Source organism: Panthera tigris, chromosome D2, assembly GCF_018350195.1.
Source record: "Panthera tigris isolate Pti1 chromosome D2, P.tigris_Pti1_mat1.1, whole genome shotgun sequence".
In the NCBI taxonomy this organism is placed as follows: domain Eukaryota; kingdom Metazoa; phylum Chordata; class Mammalia; order Carnivora; family Felidae; genus Panthera; species Panthera tigris.
The window spans coordinates 70,267,918-70,287,297 of record NC_056670.1 but is presented as its reverse complement, the minus strand read 5'-3'; the positions used below and the strand labels follow the sequence as shown (position 1 = coordinate 70,287,297).

Sequence of the window (19,380 nt, the reverse complement as noted above, 5' to 3'; positions counted from 1 at the left end):
CTTGTGCCATTAAAAAAATACAAACCAAAAACTAATCAAGAGAATCACACCCAGAAAAACCCAGGAAGTTTTTTAGATAAAGTATTAAAAAATCCTATTAGTGGGGCACCTGGATGGTGCAGTCGGTTAAGCATCTGACTCTCGATTTTGGCTCGGGTCATCATCTCACGGTTCACGAGTTCAAGCCTCACATCAGGCTCTGTGCTGACGGCACGGAGCCTGCTTGGCATTCTCTCTCCCCCTCTCTTCCCCTCCCCCATTCATGCTCATTCTCTCAAAATAAATAAACTTTAAAAAAATGTTTTAAATCCTATTAGTATACAGGCAGAAAAAAAATATGTCATCTAAAAAACCAAGACAAAGCACATTACGAAACAACAATAAAACCTGGCTGACTTCGAATGCCTCTTCTCTAAAAGAGATAGAAAAAAACACGAAGAAGCTAACTATGCAAATAGCCAGTAAGGACATGAAATACTGCTCACTGATCATGAGGGAAATGCAAGGTAAAACCACAACGAGATACCTCTATACACCCAGGAAAAGGGCCAATATTGAAAAGACTGACAACACCAAATAACAAAGATGTGGAGCAACCAGAATTCAGTACCACTAGGAACATAAAATGAAACACCTACTGTGGAAAATGGTCTGGCTGTTTCCTCTAAAGTTCAACATATACCTACCCTTTGACTTAGCAGTTGTACTCCTAGGTTATGTACCCAAGAGAGATGAAAACCTATGCTTACACAAGGACTTAGGCAAAAATATGTAGACCGTTCTATTCATAACAGCCAAAGCTAAACACAAGCAATCCAGTGATATAATCATACAAATACTACTTAACAAAAATTACAAAGAACAAAGATTAATCTGAAAAATATTATTCTAAATGAAAAAAAAAGCTTTACACAGAGGAGTCAATACTGTAAGATTTCATTTATATGAAATTCACAAGCTGGAAAACTACTTTATGGTGCAAGAACAACTGTGGTTGCCTCTAGCAGTACAGAGACTGGAAGGGATGACGAGGGAAAGTTCTAAGAAGACAGAAATATTCTGTATCTTGATAGGGTCTGAGTCTGTGCATGTCAATATTATCACAAACAAAACTATAGAAAATAACAGGCGAAGAAGCATCAAGAGTGCAAAGGTACGGACAAACAAGAACTTTAAGATGTTGGTAGCTGCCGAAGGTGAGATGCGTATACGGTGTACACACACACACACACACACACACACACACACTACTGTTTACATTTAATAAATTTTAAACTTTCCATAATAAAAATATTTTTCAGGGGCACCTAGGTGGCTCAGTCGGTTGAGCGTCCAACTCTTGATTTCGGCCCAGGTCATGAAGTGATCAGTTTAGATCTAGAGCACATGAGATTGAGCCCCACACCAGGCAATGTGCTTAGCGTGGAGCCTGCTTAAGATTCATTCATCCTCTTTCTGTCTCTCTCTCTCCCACTCCCCACCCCTCTCCCTAAAATAATATATATTTTTTTTCAAATGTGTGAAAAAATAATCCAGACACCAGAGGGAAATATGCTTACCAAACAGGCCACATCGATGGCAAGTTGTTGATCGAAAAGGAGGTCCTAAGGATCTGAAGAGTGCTGAATTATTTATGGACAAGGAATTCCCAACCAACTTGTGCATTTTTTTTGACTTTGCAGGAGGCACATTATTGCTAGGCTTCTATTAAGAGAAGAGAATAGCAATATTAAAACTTGGTAGTACTTTTTTTTTTTTTAATACTGTATTTGGGATTTCCTCTTCTGAGAAAGTAAGGTAGATGTACTTTTCCCTATTCCTCCCATTAAGTCCAACTAAAAAACCCTGGACGTTTATGTAAATAAACATAAGCTGACTTTGACAGAAAGCAGCAGACAGGCTAGGAAACTTGGGACCCAGAGAACAAGGCAACGAGTTTCTTGAGTTTTCCTTTTCTCTCATACACCCCAGACAGGGTGCTGGAGAAGCCAGCAACCCAGAAACGCCAAATGGTACAAACAATAAAAGCCCCAACAAAAAGTCTGCTCTCTTTAACCAAATGACCAGGAAACAGGCAGCACAGCAATACAGAAAACGTTCATCAATAACTGCTCTACCCTAAACAAACACCACGGAAAAAAGCTGTGGCCCTGTTCTAGGGTAGGGAGCTGGCACTTCATCCCTGGGGTCTCCCCATGAAGACCACATGGGGAACCTGGACTTCCACCCGGCAGGTACGAGTTCTCCCCCTCACCACCATTATTGGGGAAGTGGAAGAGAAGGCCTTGTGGACAATGAGGACTTCTCACCACCACTCAAGAGTGACGAGGGTCTCCAAACTCTCCCACCGCCTCCAACTCCCCACCCTGGCCCGCTTACTCTCTCCCCACTCTACCTGACTTCCACGTCAGTCAAGAGGCACTCATCACTCCCAGCCATGGAGGAGGTATCCCATGAGGCCCACGAGGAGTCAGGAACTCCCACCCTCACCCGAAGTAAGGAAGAGCATCCCCTTGAGTGTCAGAGGTTGAGTAGGGAACCTGGACATCTACTCTCACCTGGCAGCACCCACCTTCCTCTGTGTCAGAGGAAGCCAGCTAAAACAAAGTTTAAATAAGATACGGCATTTCATTAACATAACGCCCCAATGTGCCAGGTTCAATAGAAAATACCTTGCCATACTAAAAAACAGGAAAATCACAACTGAATGGGAAAAAAAAAAAAAAGATGTCAACATCAAGATGACAGAGATGTTTATTTGACAAAGATTTTTTTATTTTTTTTAACGTTTAGTTATTATTGAGAGACAGAGAGAGACAGACTGTCAGCAGGCGAGGGGCAGAGAGAGAGGGAGACACAGAATCCCAAGCAGGCTCCAGGCTCCGAGCTGTCAGCACACAGCCCGATGCTGGGCTCAAACTCACAAACTACGAGATCATGACCTGAGCCGAAGTCAGATGCTTAACCAACTGAACCACCCAGGCACCCCTATTTGACAAAGATTTTATAGCAGTCATAAGTAATAAGCAATTACGAGCACACTTGAAACAAATGAAAAGAGTCTCAGCAAAGAAATGGAAAATATAAAGAAGAACCAAATGGAAGTTCTACAACTGAAGAGTAAAAGAAGAAATATTTTAAATGCAATTAGCAGAATGGAGGGGACAGAGGAAAGAATCTGTAAACTTGAAGACTGAACAATAGAAAATGCCTAATCTGAACATCAGAGAAAAAACCTAGTGGAGAAAAAAAAAACTAAATTAACAGAGTCTCAAAGACCTATGGAACTATGACAAAATATTTAACATTCATGTCTTCAGAGTCACAGAAGGAGAAAGAAGGCAGAACTGAAGAAGTCCTGGGATGCCTGGGTGGCTCAGTCAGTTAAGCATCTGACTTCAGCTCAGGTCATGATCACAGTTTGTGGGTTTGAGCCCCAGGTCTGGCTCTGTGCTGACAGCTCAGAGCCTGGAACCTGCTTCAGATTCTGTCTCCCTCTCTCTCTGCCTGCCCCCCAACTCTCTCTCAAAAATAAACAATTAGAACTGAAGAAGTTCTGAAATAAAAAAAAAAAAATGCCCCAAAGTCACATAATTTGGCAAAAGATAAAAATCAACAAAATCAAGAAGGTGAGCAAATTCCAAGCCAAATCAAAAAAATCCACACAAAGGCACATCTTAGTCAAATTCTTCAACCTAAAGACAAAAAAGCTTAGCAGAGACAGGGAAAGCACATCTTACCTATGGGGAAAAAATAATTCAGATGAGAATAGATTTCTCATCAGATACCAGGAGAACAGAAGGAAATAGCACAACATTTCTCAAGTGCTGAAAGAAAAGAACCATTAGCTGAGAAACTTATCTAGGAAAAATATCCTGCAGAAAAGAAGAAATCAAGACATTCTTTTTTTTTTTTTTTTAATTTTTTTTTTCAACGTTTTTTATTTATTTTTGGGACAGAGAGAGACAGAGCATGAACGGGGGAGGGGCAGAGAGAGAGGGAGACACAGAATCGGAAACAGGCTCCAGGCTCCGAGCCATCAGCCCAGAGCCTGACGCGGGGCTCGAACTCACGGACCGCGAGATCGTGACCTGGCTGAAGTCGGACGCTTAACCGACTGCGCCACCCAGGCGCCCCAAAATCAAGACATTCTTGAGTGAAAGAGAACTAAGAATTTGTCACCAGCAGACCTATCCTATATAAGAATGGCTGGCTAAAGGAAGTTCTCTAAACATAAAGGAAATGATAAAGGAAAGAACGCTGGACAAAAGAGGAGGAAGAACATATTAAACAAAAATACAGTAAGTACAACAGACTTCTAGAATAGAAGCATTTGTGAAGCAAAACTAAACTGAAAACAGATCATCAGAACTTTAACATCCCTCCCTCAACAAGGAATAGAACTAGACAGAAGATCAGTAAGAAACAGAAGAACTCAAGATCACCAACAACCAACAGATTCTGTTAGACATTTACAGATCATTCTGCCCAACCACAGCAGAATGGACATTGTTTTCAAATGCTAACAGAACGTATACTAAGACCATATACTGGGCCATAAAACAAACTTAAAAGATTTTAAGACATACAGAGGATGGTTTTCAACCAAAGTGGGCTCAAATTTGAAGTAGCAGTAACAAATAATCTGCCAATATTTGAAAATTAAACAATACACTTCTAAAGAACTCATTAGTCAAAGAGGAAGTCTCAAAGGAAATAAAAAATGCTGAAAAAAAAGAAAATATGACAAATCAAAATTTGTAGGACACAGTTAAAGCATTGCCAAGAGGGAAATTTATAGCACTAAGTTCACACGTTAGAAAAGAGGAAAAGTCTTAAATCAATAATCTAAATTCCCATCTTAAGAACCTAAAAACTAAGAAAAATAATGCTCAAAGCAAACAGAAGGAAACAATACAGCCAAAAACAGAAACCAATGAAATTAAAAATTAAAACTTGGGAGAAAAATCAATGAAACTAAACCTGGTTCTTTGAAAAGATCAATAAAATTGATCTCGCAAGACTGTTTGAAAACTAAACAAGACAGAAATGATCAGTATCAGGAATGAAACAATGTGTATCTTACTATAGACCATGAAGACAAATATGATAGTGAAATACTTTGAACTCTACACATATATATCTCATGATGTAGACAAAATGGACCAATTCCTCGCAAATCACAAATCACCACAATAGGACATAATTTGAATAGTCTTATAAATATTAAATAAATTGAAATAATTTTAAAACTCCTAAAAAATAAATCTTCATACTTATCTGGTTTTCACTGGCAAATACTACCAAATGTTTAAAAAATTAACACCAGTCCTATACAACCTCTTTTTCAGAAAGTTAGTATTCCCTTTGCTCCCCAACCATACAAAGACAGTAAAAAAGAGAAAATTACAAACATTGCTCATAAAAACAGATGTAAAAATCCTTCTCAAAATGATACCAGATGTAATTCAGCAATATATAAAAATAATTATACACCATGACAAAGTGGAATTCATTCCAGAGATGTAAGGCTGGTTACGTTTATTTCTTTTTTTGAGAGGAAGACAGCACGCAAGCACACACACACACGCAGAGGAGTGGCAGAGGGGGAGAGACACAGTCTTAAGCAGGATCCATGCCCAGTGCCCAGCCCAATGCGGGGCTCAATCTCATGACCCACATCATGACCCATCATGAGATCGTGACCTGAGCCAAAATCAAGAGCCAGATGTTTAACTGAGTCACCCAGGTGCCCCAAAGAATATTTTAAAACATCAACGAAATCCACCAAATTAACAGTCTAAAGGATCAATTATCAATGAATGAAGAAAAAGCATTTAGAAAAACTCCACACCAGGGCACCTGGGTGGCTCAGTCAGTTAAGTGTCCAACTTTGGCTCAGGTCATGATCTCCTGGCTCCTGAGTTCGGGCCTACATAAGATCCTCTGTCTCCCTCCGAAGCCCTGCTTTGGATCCTCTATGTCTGTCTGTCTCACAAATAAACATTAAAAAAAAATAAAAACTCAACACTGATTCACAATAAAAACCATCAAAAGAGTAGAAATAGAAAATTTCATCAACTTGATAAGGCTCATCTACAAAAAGCCTACAGCTAACATTACACTTAATAGTGAAAGACTCAATGCTTTCCCACTGAGTTTGGAAATAAAGCAAGATATCCATTGTCCCCACTCTTATTCAACACAGGGTTAGAAGTTCCAGCCAGTGCAATAAAGAAAAAAAAAAAAAAAGAAAAAAAAAGGAAATATAAAGCACATATATTGAAAAGAAATAAAACTGTTCCTCTTTGCAGAAGATAAAATTGCCTATATAGAAAATACCAAGGTATGTCTAAAAAAAAAAAAAATCCCTAAAGTGACTTCAGCAAAGTCACAGGATGCAAGAGAAACATGCAAAACCATATTTATATATATTAGCCACGAACATGACAACACATGGAAATAAAAAATATAATAGCATTTACAATCACTAAAAAAAACCACCTAGGTGTAAATATAATAACATGTGCGTAGAACTTATAAGCTGAAAACTACGAAATGAAAGAAATCAAAGACCTAAGTAAAAATGAAGAGAGAGATTATATTCATGGACTGGAAGATTCAACACAACAAAGATACCCATAATCCTTAAGTTGATATACAGGTTTAATACAATTCCTATCAAAATCTCAGCAAGACTTTTTGCAGATATGGACAAGATTATCCTAGAATGTATATTGGAAGGCATATGAGCTACATACAAGCTAAAACAATCATGAAAAAAAAAAAAGCGTGGGGCGGGGGGATGCCTGAGTGGCTCAGTCGGTTAAGTGTCTGTGCAGACAGCTCAGAGCCTAGAGCCTGGAGCCTGTTTCAGATTCTGTTTCCTCCTCTCTCTGCGCCTCCCCCGCTCGTGCTCTGTCGATCTCTCTCAAAATAAATAAACATTTAAAAAAAAAAAAAAAGTGGGAGGAATCACAGTACCCAACTTCAAGACTTACTACATAGCTCCAGTAATGTATGGTATTGTGGGAGGAATATATAGATAGGTCAATGGAAAACAAGAGAAAATCCAGAATAGACCCACACAAATATGCCCAATTAACTTTTGATAAAAGTACAAAAGCAATTCAGTGGAGGAAATACATCATTTTTAACAAATAGGGCTAGAGAAATTAGACATTAAAAAAAAAAAAAAATCAACCTTGACCTAAGTCTCACAACTTTAACTCAAAATGGACCACAAATCTAAATGTAAAACTATAAAACTTTTTGGGAAAAAAAATTTTTTTTTTCCTGAAGCCCAAGTAGCAAGAGTTTCTAGACTGGACACCAAAAGCATAATCCATAAAAGGAAAAATAGATCAGGACATCATTAAAATTAAAAACTTTTGCTCTGCTAAACACCCTAGTAAGAGAATGAAAAGACAAGCTACAGACTGGGAGAGAACATGTGTGAATCACAAGTTTGACAAAAGACTAGAATCTGGGATACATAAAGATCTTTCAAAACTCAGCAGTTTAAAAAATAAACAATCCATATTAGAAAATGAACAAAAGGTATGAATAAACATTTCACCAAAAAGGATATACACATGGCAAATACGTACGTGAAAAGGTGTTTATCATTAGCCATTAGGGGGAGCACAAAATCACGATGAAATATCACCACATACCTATGAGAATGGGGGCGATAAAAATACAACCACCGCCAAATTCTGGTGGTGATGCTGGATGCAGATTTTCTCAGTGCAAACATACAATGGTATAGCTATGCTAGAAAACACTTTAGTAGTTTCTTAAATATGTGATACTGTATGATCCAGAAATTATACTCCTGGGCCTTTGTCCCAGAGCAAAAATAAACAAAAACAAAAAGCTTATGTTCACATAAACCTTGCATGTGAATATTTAGAACAGTTTTAGCTGGAAGAGTCAAAAACTGGAAACAATACAGATGTACTTCAACATGTGAATGTTAAACCATGGACTACTACTCAGCAATAAAAACAGAATTATGGATACAACAGCCTAGATGAATCTCCAGAGAATTATGCTGAGTGAAAATACCCAATCCCAAGAGGTTACATACTGTAGGACTCCATTTATACAACATCCTTGAAATGACAAAACTGTGGATGTGGATTAGATTTAGTGGCTTCCGTGGATTAAGGAAGTGGTAAAGGCAAGAGCGAAATGGATAGGACCATAAAAAAAGCATGCAAGGGAATGATGGAAATGCTGTATCCTGACTCTATCACTGTCAATCTCCTGGTTGTCATATTATACAAAGTTCTGCAGCAAGTTAGCAAGTTACCATAGGGAAAACGGGGAAACAGCTACACAGGATCTGTATTATTTCTGCACGTCAACTGCTGAGTTGCATTTACAATTGCATGGTAATCTACAATTATCTAAAAAGAAAGAATTGTTTTTAAAAGGTACTAGGTTAGGGGCGCCTGGGTGGCTCAGTGGGTTGAGCGTCCGGTTTTGGCTTGGGTGATGATCTCACTGTTTGTTGAGTTAGAGCTCCGAGTCGGGCTCTGTGCTGACAGCTCAGAGCCTGGAGCCTGCTTTGGATTCTGTGTCTCCCTTTCTCTCGGCTCCTCCCCTGCTTGTACCCTGTCTCTCTCTCTCTCTCTCAAAAATAAACATTAAAAAAATTATAATTAAAAAAAAAAACAGGTACTAGGTTAAAGAAATGGAAGCTCGACCTTGACTAATACCTGAAAATTGAATAATTCTTCATTAACACAATACAAAGTATGTTTAGAATCTTTTACCCAAACAAAACCGCAAAACAGAAAAAAAAAAAAAAAAAAAAAAGTCCGGACACATCACACTACTACTTACTTCTTTGGGTGGTGAATTGTTTGCAACATTTAATGGTGACACTGAGTTTCCTAGAGAGGGAAAACATAAAAGCCAAATATTACTTTGTTCCTAGAAATGTACAATACCATAATTAGATATTCAAATAATAAAATTATACCATAATAGCCTTAAAGGTACACTAAACAATCCTACTTTTTCCTAATGATAAAGGATTTGCCTGAAACTTCCTTAAATACCAATCTTCTTACTGTGAACTTTTCTCAATTCACTAAGGCAGCAGTTCTCAGACATTTTTGAACACCAAACTCATTTACACACTTAGAAATTACTGAGAACCTCAAAGAGATTTTGTTTATATGGCTCATGTCTGTCGATATTCACTAATACTAGAAATTAAGGGGCGCCTGGCTGGTTCAATCAATAAAGCATGTGACTCTTGATCTCAGGGTTGTGAGCTGAAAGCCCCACACCGGGGCTTACTTAATTTAAAATTAAAGCTAACTTAATTTAAAAAAATGTTAAAAAAAAGAAATTATAATTAGAAATTTTAAACTTTTAAAATTGAAAACATTTAAACATAAATTATTACATGTAGACATGGTTGTTTTTATTTTTAAAGCAAATACATTTTCTAAAGCAAAAAAAAATTATAAGTAGCACTGTTTTACATTTTTGCACCTCTCTTTAATGTTTGGTTTAATGATAGACTCACATCTGCTTTTGCATTCAAACCACTGTGATATGTTGCTTTGATTGAAGCATATAAAGAAAACCTGGCCTCTCACAGACACATGGTTACAAAAAGGAGAAGTATTTAACGGCCTTCTCAGATAATTACGGATATTTTCCTTTAATATCATGCCAAAACTCAAGGGGTAGGTAGTTTAAGGAGTAGCTGCAAGGTGGAATCTAAAACTTTTTCATAATGTGACACCGAAATCCACTGATTCATCTTGCACCTTGAGTGGATTTATATGTTTGCACTTTGATTCATGAACGCACATTCATTCATACATGTTTAACCCATACGTGACTTCGCAACATCACACACTGGTCATTTGGAAAAGACTGAGAAACTCTGAGTTACGCAGATCTTCCAAATGTGGACGATTTCATTTTACAATAGTGAAAAATTCACGTGTGTTAGTTAACATCCCTCTGCATCTCACGAGGACAGTCTTTATTTTTAAGTATTGAGAAGCTGTCACACACAGTGGCAGATACAAGCTTCCTGAAATTCTCATTTTTGCATAAAAGCTCGAATTTTATCATTAGCAACAAAATACTGTCAGGTGTATTCCTTGAGGCCACAGGCTCACTTTGTTCATTTTTGAGACTGCCACATCTCTAGATCTGAATAACCAGAGTTTGTCATTCTTTTCAAGTAGAAATGATGTTCAAAGAAAAAAGTTTCCATACAGCTCAGAACTCAATCACACACACGCTCTTCATACTTCGTTATGAAGCAGAAGCTGGGGATAATTCCCATTTTGTTACTACAAATACCTGTACGCAAGGTTCAAGATTTCGTAATAACTCTTACTGCTTTGTCAAGGACGTACTTTAGTAAAACTGGCATTTCCACCTTTGTCTGTCTTAACTACAAGTGCATATCGATGAAAAACTCGGTGAGCACTAACCCAGGCTGGTGTCCCTACGTGGGGCTAACAAGCACCACTGGTTTACTCATCTTTGCTTTTGCACCAGCGTGAAGTTGGCACAACAAAGGCAGCAAATGATTTCTGAGATTCAGAAAATAGTTTTGACCTCTTGGAAAACCCCGTGCCAGAACTACATCACCATAACATTAAAAGATCGTATCTGATACACATTCATCCAGGGCCCAGACTCCTTAAAAACCAGGTTTTTAGGACTGAGGACTAAAGGGGGAAAAAAAAAACAACAAAAACCACCTCATGAAACAATTTAATGTATTAGCTACATTTTTGTGAGCTTTTGTATGCATACAATTTGCATAGTATTTTTTAAATATGGTCAATCTGTAGAGTTCCCATAAAAAGCCAGAGTACAGTATTTCCTTTCTCCACTCCTAGTCCTTCAGTTGTGGGGGTGGGAGGGGCTCCTCTGGAGATAGACATTCTCTCCTCAGGAATCCTTTTTGTGATGGATCTAGTCAAAGGCAGCTACTTGACACCTGGTTTTTCCTTCTAGATTCATATTTAAATGCAAATACTATAAGGTAGCCATTTCATTATTCTGTTAATAGCCCATGGGTGTGTAATTACATACTTGTGATAAGCCAAAGAAACCACCAGAATCAAGAAGTATTAAACCTGTAGTTTCCACTTACCTGTAGGCAACGTTTTCCTGTCTCCTTTGGATCCAGTCACCTCTCTGCTGAGGCTATTAGAGTTTGAAGACACTGAATTGTCTTCCTGACTAGCCAAATACTGTTTGGTTTGCTCACAAAGCAAAAAATTGTTCTTTTTATTTCCATTCTCTGGACTTTTCAACCGGAAGTTAGGGTGGTTAGCATGTCCTCCAGGACTTCTTAAAGAATCACATGGTGGAAGCTTGTTTTCATTTTTCTCAAAATTAAATGGCTCTGTCATTTTATAAGTAGATGCCTCCAAATGATTTCTGGACATCATACTACACGGCGATGCAACATTCACAGAAGTCTACGGGAAGAAGCATATTTACAAGGCAATTTTTAATTACAAAAGTAGAAGCATTGTAGGCCCAGGTGATTTCTTTTTAGGTAACAGGTAATGCTCCTGAATGATTCCAAAGCAGAGGTAACTGTGATATCACAGCCTGGCCTAAAGGCAAAAGAAAAAAAACAATTCGATTCTCTATCGATAAGTACAAACTCCCAAGTTTCACACAATTCAACCACAGACAAAAAACTAACAACTCAAGAGACATCAAGAATAATCTCAGAGTTAGACACCGTTTCTTACTTTAAAAAGCTTTTCAAACGATAGAACTTTCACATTTTAAAAGAAATATTTCCAACTCAGTGCATGCAACTTAAAGGTGAAATACAATAAAGGGCATTGTTTTCATCGGGTCATTGCCTACCTTTCTAGAATCTCTCTACTGGCTCCTATTTAGATGGTATGACCTTGTATCTGCTGAGCCCAGCTCCCCAATGGCCACCCCCCTCCGTCCCCGCCTCTCTCATCCCCCAGGTTAGCTCCTTTCTTCCCAGCCATCCTTCAGTTTGCTTCAGCTGACCTCCATGTGATCTGTTTTTCTTCCCAAGGCCTCTGCTTTGATCATCTCCAGCTGCGCTTCCATAAACTGTAACTTGTATCTATTGTTTTTCAGGATTATCTGTGTGCATCCTTCTCTGAAAAGAAGGTAGCATATTGTTGCAACGTGCCTCTGAAAAACCTCCATCCAGACCTTATGCTGGCTTGTTGTTTTTCTCTTACTCTTAAAGAACACTAAGTGTCCTGCCCAAGGGAAGTAATAAAAAGTGGACAAACAACTTTTCTTTGTGTAGTGAGTTACCACCGCTTGTCTATTGACTGCAGGCAAAACTGCCTATCGTTCCAAAACTGCTAAAAAAAAAAAAGCCACAAAAAATTAAACTGGTATGAGTATCATCTAAATGTTGCTTAACATTGTTTTAAATAGAAGATAAAAAAATAGCAGAAAAGTCCTCCTCCTGGTGTCCTAAAATGCCTATTTCATTTCCTGCTTTAAATTAGGCCTAGCCTAATCCATGACGATAGAGAAAAAAATAATGAAATAAAAAGAAACACACAGGCACACTCAAAGGTGGGGAACTCTCTGAGGACCAGATCCTGGAAAGATCCCTAACACAAGGCCTGCAGATAGGCAGTCACAGTGAGAGATCCTGCAGCTGCCAGGGAAAGCACACCTACACTGAAGAAAGTTGGACGTGGTAAGAAATACCGTGGACACTGAGTTACAAAAGAGAAGTAACTTCCAGGGGAAACTGGGTGAGGGTAGGAATACGGAGTAATGCCACACACTCTGTACAAGAAATTTAAAGAATGTGCATTTCCCAGGGTGTGTGGGTGGCGTAGTCAGGTAAGTGTCCAACTGCTGGTTTCGGCTCAGGTCATAATCTCACGGTTCCAGAGTTCGATCCCCATATCGGGTTCCATGCTGACAGTGCAAAGCCTGCTTGGGATTCTCTTTCTCTGCCCTTCCCACATGTGCTCTCTCAAAATAAACGGATAAACTTATTAAAAAAATGCATTAACATATTAGGGTAACTACTAGAAGGACAAAAACAATACATGAATTTAAAATTACTGAAGAAAAAAATAAAATTACTGAAGAAAAAATCTCAGTCTAACAGAAAAAAAAAAAATTCAAGCATGGTCAGTGGAAAACATCAAATGTGACAGAACCAAATCCAAGTATCAGTGATTGAGTCTCAATTAAAAGAGAAAAAGACTTAGGGAGAAAAAGATCCAGCTAAATGTTATGCATAAGCAGCAGAGATAAAACAAAATTCTGTAGCAATGTTGTAAATAACAGAACTAAAACACATGCTATGCAAACAACCAAAAAAAAAAGGTGGAATACTAATATTAATAGCCGATAAAAATAGAACTCAACTTCAAAAATATCGGGAGTGCTGGGGTGCCTGGGTGGCTCAGTCGGTTGAGCAACTGACTTCGGCTCAGGTCATGATCTCACGGTTTGTGAGTTCGAGCCCCACGTTGGGCTCTGTGCTAACAGCTCAGAGCCTGGACCCTGCTTCAGATTCTGTGTCTCCCTCTCTCTCTGCCCCTCCTCTACTCATGCTCTGTCTCAGAAAAAAATAAACATTAAAAAAAATTTTTTTTAAATGTCAGGAGTGCCTTAGACAGTTGCCAAGACACAGAAAGCAAATGGTGATATTTTAAATACCACGATGAATACAACCAAAAGCATTCATTTTTCCAATACTGGGCATATACTGGACTAGAAAGGCCACCCCAACAAACTCCAGAAACACTAATGCCATGTTCGCTCATCACAGTACACAAACCTCCATCTCAGGTTTTATTTCCCAGGGAATCAGCCTACAACAACTACATTAGAAGATGAAGCGTTCTGGGGTTTTTTGTTTGTTTAAAAGTGGTAAAATATCACGAAGAAAATTATAGCAAACATGACTCTATAAAACAAAAACTTCCAAGAAATAGCAAAGAGGCCAGGAAATAAAGATTAACACATAGGTGAAAAATTCAACACCAAAATTTTTAAAAATGGGATAAATAGTAAAAACATTCGGATACTGTAGCAGACACTGTGACCCAAAAAGGCCATCTTCTACCTCCGATTTGTCAGCTGGCACTAGAGACAACACTGGCCATAATCAATCCTCCTGAGGAGAACTTCCCAGAAAGCTCTGTCCTTTCTTGATGAACATGGACAGGTTTGGCTAGCAGGATCCTTCACCCCTTTCTTCCTATAACGCAATCAGGAAGCTTAAATAAGCAAAAGGAAGAACACACACTCTAAGGTTCATAGAGCTGGAAAGGCAGAGCACCTGGGGTCTCTGGCGGTAACCTGGAGTCAGTTCGTCAGCTCTGATCTATGCATAGACTTGCTATGGCATCAAATAAACCCATGAGTTTTCTGTTATTTGCAGCACAACTGATAGATACCAATGAAATATGTGAGCAAAAGTCATGAACAGAATGCATAAAAGATGAAGACTGGTTGATAAACATAGGGGTAAAAACATTCAACCTCATTTGTAATAAAAAACAAAAATTGAAATTAAGTAACTTATTTTCTACCCAGCATGAGTGTGATTAAAAAGGACACTCATTACTGCAGGGAATATAAAGTAATATGTTCTTACTGGGAGACAATTTGAATATACATACATACATACACATATGTATATGTATGTCTTTAAGTATACGTTCTTAAGATATCAACATATTCTTAACATTTTTTAATGTTTATTTTTGAGACAGAGACAGAACATGGCGGGGGGGGGGGGGGGGGGGGGGGCAGAGAGGGAGACACAGAATCCAAAGCAGGCTCCAGGCTCTGAGCTATCAGTACAGAGCCTGATGTGGGGTTCGAACTCCTGAACCGTGAGATCATGACCTGAGCCGAAGTCGGACACTCGAGCTACCCAGGCACCCTGAGATATAGATGTTTTCTTAAAAACATTCCTAGTCACTCATCTGGCAACTCTACTTCTAGACATCATCCCATTAAAATAATCCTAAATAACAAAAATCCTTTTTAAAATGATGAAAAATACTGGAGAAAAAAGTTAACTGTGATGCCATTACTAAATAGAATATTAACGTTACCATTTAGGGTCCTAGTTTTAAAAATATTGTGAAATGTGTTAGAACAGCAAATGAAAAATCAGAAACACTGTATATTCAATATAATGACTGGAAAAAAAAATAACCCCTGCATGTAAGCATGATCAATGAAATACATTAAATTTTAAAACAATGAGTGTTGTGTAAAGTAGGTTGACAAAGGAATCTTTTTCACTATATATAATTTTCCAAATTATAAGAATTACTTTTATAGAAAAAAGCATTTTAAAGATTAAAACATCTCGGGGCGCCTGGGTGGCTCAGTCGGTTAAGCAGCCGACTTCGGCTCAGGTCATGATCTCACGGTCCGTGAGTTCGAGCCCCACGTCGGGCTCTGTGCTGACAGCTCAGAGCCTGGAGCCTGTTTCAGATTCTGTGTCTCCCTCTCGCTGACCCTCCCCTGTTCATGCTCTGCCTCTGTCTCAAAAATAAATAAAACGTTAAACAAATTTTTAAAAAAGATTAAAACATCTCTGGGGCATCTCGGAGGCTTGGTTGATTAACCGTCGACTTCAGCTCAGGTCATGATCTCATGGCTCGGCTGGTGAGTTACAGCTCAAGCCCTGTATCAGGCTCTGTGCTGATAGCTCAGAGCCTGAAGCCTGCTTCAGACTCTGTCTCCCTCTTTCTCTGCCCTTCCCCCACTCATGCTCTCTCTCAAAAATAAACATCAAAAAAAATTTAAAGATTAAAATATCTTTAAAAATTAAAATTTTACTATTACATTTAAATTAAGCCTATTTCTCCTAAAGTGTAGTTAATTCTAAACCAAGTAAAGGATCAAGTAATATTTAAACCACAAAAGTAGGGTATAGTCCTCTTCTCAAGACACCAGTGGGACCCTCAATACACAACATGTAACTCCCAAAATAGCCTTTCCTAACTTTGTCATTTAGTAAGGCTGACAATCAATCCACAGTCACTTTCCACCCTGTATTACAGTTAGCTATAGACAATTACGTCCGTCTTCTAGGTTATTTTAAGTAGCTTGAGTGCAGGAACCATGTCTTCTTAAAACCATTAACAAAAACCCCCTGATTTCCCATAGCACCCACCATGGTGTTTTTGTACAGTGAAGTATTCAAAAGATATTTGAATCTTTTTTTTTTAATTTTTTTTTTTAACGTTTATTTATTTTTGACACAGAGAAAGACAGAGCATGAACGGGGGAGAGTCAGAGAGAGGGAGACACAGAATCTGAAACAGGCTCCAGGCTCTGAGCTGTCAGCACAGAGCCCGACGCGGGGCTTGAACTCATGGACCGTGAGATCATGACCTGAGCCGAAGTCGGCCCCTTAACCGACTGAGCCACCCAGGCGCCCCAGGTATTTGAATCTTTTGATAGAAAACTACTTAAAAGACACTGCTGCACTATTTTCATGACAATCTCGACAGGAAAAATGAAATTCATTATCTGAAATTACATTTGGCAGTCTTAAACAGAGAATTACATCATGTTATGAGGTTTTCTGAAATTTAATAGCAAAACCTCAAGTCTTACATCCACTCTTACAAACTCCAAAAATTAGCCAACAAATTTGACTTCAGGAACAACAGAATCAGTCTTAGACCCAATGTACAAGTGTAAGCAGCAAATAAAAAGGTGAAATATGTAGGTTAGAAAGACACCTCACTTGCCTCACCCTATTCAGGAATTTTCATTCCAACGCCCAGAGCAAATAGTGGTGAAGACCTGTTCTATAACTAGAGGCTTTTAACTTCCTTTAATTTTGGACAGCCAACTGTACTGCATTCTTTTTTATAAGATAATCCACTCCTCCCCCCCCCCCCCCCAATTCTGTTGCTGCCCTGTAATCACTACCTTTCAAATATCTGAGATGTCCCACCAGGTCAACTTTCCTCCAGGTCCTTCACCAGCTGATGTAGCACCTTCCGGAGTCCTCACAAGTCTGGACTTTCTCTAGTTCACCTGAAACCTTCATATAGACATGCTTCTTCTAACAGAGCACAGGACTGCAGACGTGAGCCAACAGCAGGGAGGCAGAATCATACTCCCCCTTACTTTGAACACTAACCACTTCCACTCATGCTCTAGCTTTTGGAGCGGCAGCCTGGAATTCTGTGAGTGCATGTAAAACCTGCAATTACCTAAGATCTTGTAGAATTTAATTTTTTTAAAAAGTGTTTATTATCGTATTAAAAATGCCTTTTTTGATTTACAATCCTATCGATTCTTTTTCTAATTTATTTTGAGAGAGAAAGAAAGTGCATGTGTGCACACAAGTGGGGTAGGTGCAGAGAGAGAGGGAGAAACCGAATCCCAAGCAGGCTCTGTGCTTGATCCCACGAACTGTGAGATCATGACCTGCGCTGAAATCAAGAGCCAGACGCCGAACCAACCGAGACACCCAGGTGCCCCTACAGTTCTATCAATTCTAACACATGTATTTCGACATTAAAAAACACTTGTAAAAAACCTGCAATTATCCCTACTTGGCTTCATCCTGTGTCAATCACTGGGCATGCTCGAATCTGGAGTGGGCAGGCACTATTCCATAATGCCATGCTTCCCAACCTCGGGCTACTGACTTCCGGTATACAGGTACAGAGAGGTATCAGACACTGTTACAAGGGTCATGAGATCTCATAGGCTAATCTTACCCAGCTGTAAAACAAGCAGTTTCCCCTATATACAATGTACTATTTTTTACATGCTACTGGTGGTAAGAATTTATAACCATTCCCAAATCCATAGGAATTAGTTATGTATTTCCTTAACCTAACACAAGAGGTTAATTAGGAGGGTCCCCAAATTTATGTTAATCACTGATGTAATAAAAGAGCAATGGAATGGAAGTGACTACTGAGAGTTCTACAGGCAAAAATAAGGCCTTAGCTTTGTATTGTAAATTGTGTTCTGGGCTTCATGATTTGACATCAATAAAACATGAAGCTCCCTGAGGGGCAAGCCTTTTCTTTTACTCCCTTGGGATCCCGCTCCCCCCTCTTCCATGTGGCCAGGAGCATCCCAGCATACATCTGCAACCAGTGACAGTAAGCCTTCTCCTTCCTTCCCAGAACACTACAGCCTAGAGGCTAAAGTGAATTTTTACCGCTGTGCATTGTCCTTTAATACCAAAAGTACTTGCAACAGATACTGAGCTGTGATTTTTTCTTCTCTGATGTTTGCTTTTGCTTTCCCCCACGCGTTCAGAGAGAATGGCTACTCAAAGGAAACACTCAGTTTTAAAGCTGTGAAACCCAATGGTTCAGCAGAACACAAGTTTTAAATTTAAGCGGGTCAGACCCAAATCTGAGCAAAGGCTCATCTTCCTCTTTCAGCTATGCTATCTCAACCCCAATCACTTCATTTTAGGATTCAGTTTCTGCAAAACGCGGCCAACCTTACTCACTTCCTCATAACACTTACCCATGAGGATTAAGTTTGAGAATGTGTGTTAAGACTTAGCACCGTGGCCGGTGCTCGCAAAGTGCGTAAAAGGCAGCTATGATCTCGACTTTACTTTTATCCCACTCCCACCAAGAACTTTTTCTACTCATGAGTAACTACTTTGCCCACTGAAGTAATCTGAGGTTTAAAGTATTCCTATGTCCTTATTCCTCCAGCTGAGCGAGGGGGACCTGGGCGGGTGAACTAACTTGCCAACCATCCCCTCCCCACACCCCCGCGCGCCAGAGCGAGCACCCTTGCACAGCGGAGATGAAAATCCAGGTCTGATTCCTAGACCGTGCCGCTTCGCATTCAATACCCTTAGAGCTCAATAAGGAAACTAGAAGCACCTTCTCACACTCCAGAGGCCAACCAAGCCAGCGTATTCATAGCAAGGACTCAAGTGCTAACTGTGATTGGCGCCCAGCAGACACGCTACAAACCCTCGCCAAAGGAACCAGGGCTGGCTCGCCCGTATCCCGCTAAAGCCATGGCGCATCTACGTTCCCTACAGAAGGCAGGAAGTAGGGGGAAAGTCTAGGCAGCGTTAAGTGTCGTTTGCACAGGCAGCTTCGAAGCTAAACGAAAGCAGTGACTGAATCCACAAACTAGTTTCTTTTGGCGACCAGAGAAAACAGCTCCTCGAATGGGATCCCAGGGAACGTTCACATTTTGGAGGATCACGCCCGGAAGTACTATTTTCTAAACTTACGGCAGAGCCCTCCCCCCCCCCGCCCCGCCCCGCCAATTTGCCCGGGGGCTCAAGTCTTACGGCTCTCGCCCCTCCCCCACCACAACCTCCAACCCTAAACCTGCCCTTCCCAGCCAAGGCTCCGAGGGCCCCAACAC

The 19,380-nt window shown here is 39.5% G+C and overlaps 1 protein-coding gene across 4 annotated transcripts in view; it reads right to left on the bottom strand.

Moving 5' to 3' along the window:
- TDRD1 (tudor domain containing 1) overlaps window positions 1–19,380 on the bottom strand; it is a 49,787-nt gene that overhangs the window by 29,989 nt on the left and 418 nt on the right. For 2 of the 4 annotated variants that reach the window (XM_042960732.1, XM_042960733.1), the window contains exons 2-4: window positions 11,147–11,477; window positions 8,854–8,903; window positions 1,560–1,704 (exon numbers count right to left, since the gene is read on the bottom strand). In XM_042960732.1, the coding sequence (XP_042816666.1) occupies window positions 1,560–1,704; window positions 8,854–8,903; window positions 11,147–11,477 (526 nt within the window). Of the gene's footprint in view, window positions 1–1,559; window positions 1,705–8,853; window positions 8,904–11,146; window positions 11,478–11,880; window positions 11,946–16,941; window positions 17,168–19,380 lie in introns of those variants that run through there. The other 2 variants (XM_042960735.1, XM_042960734.1) reach the window with 2 other exon arrangements.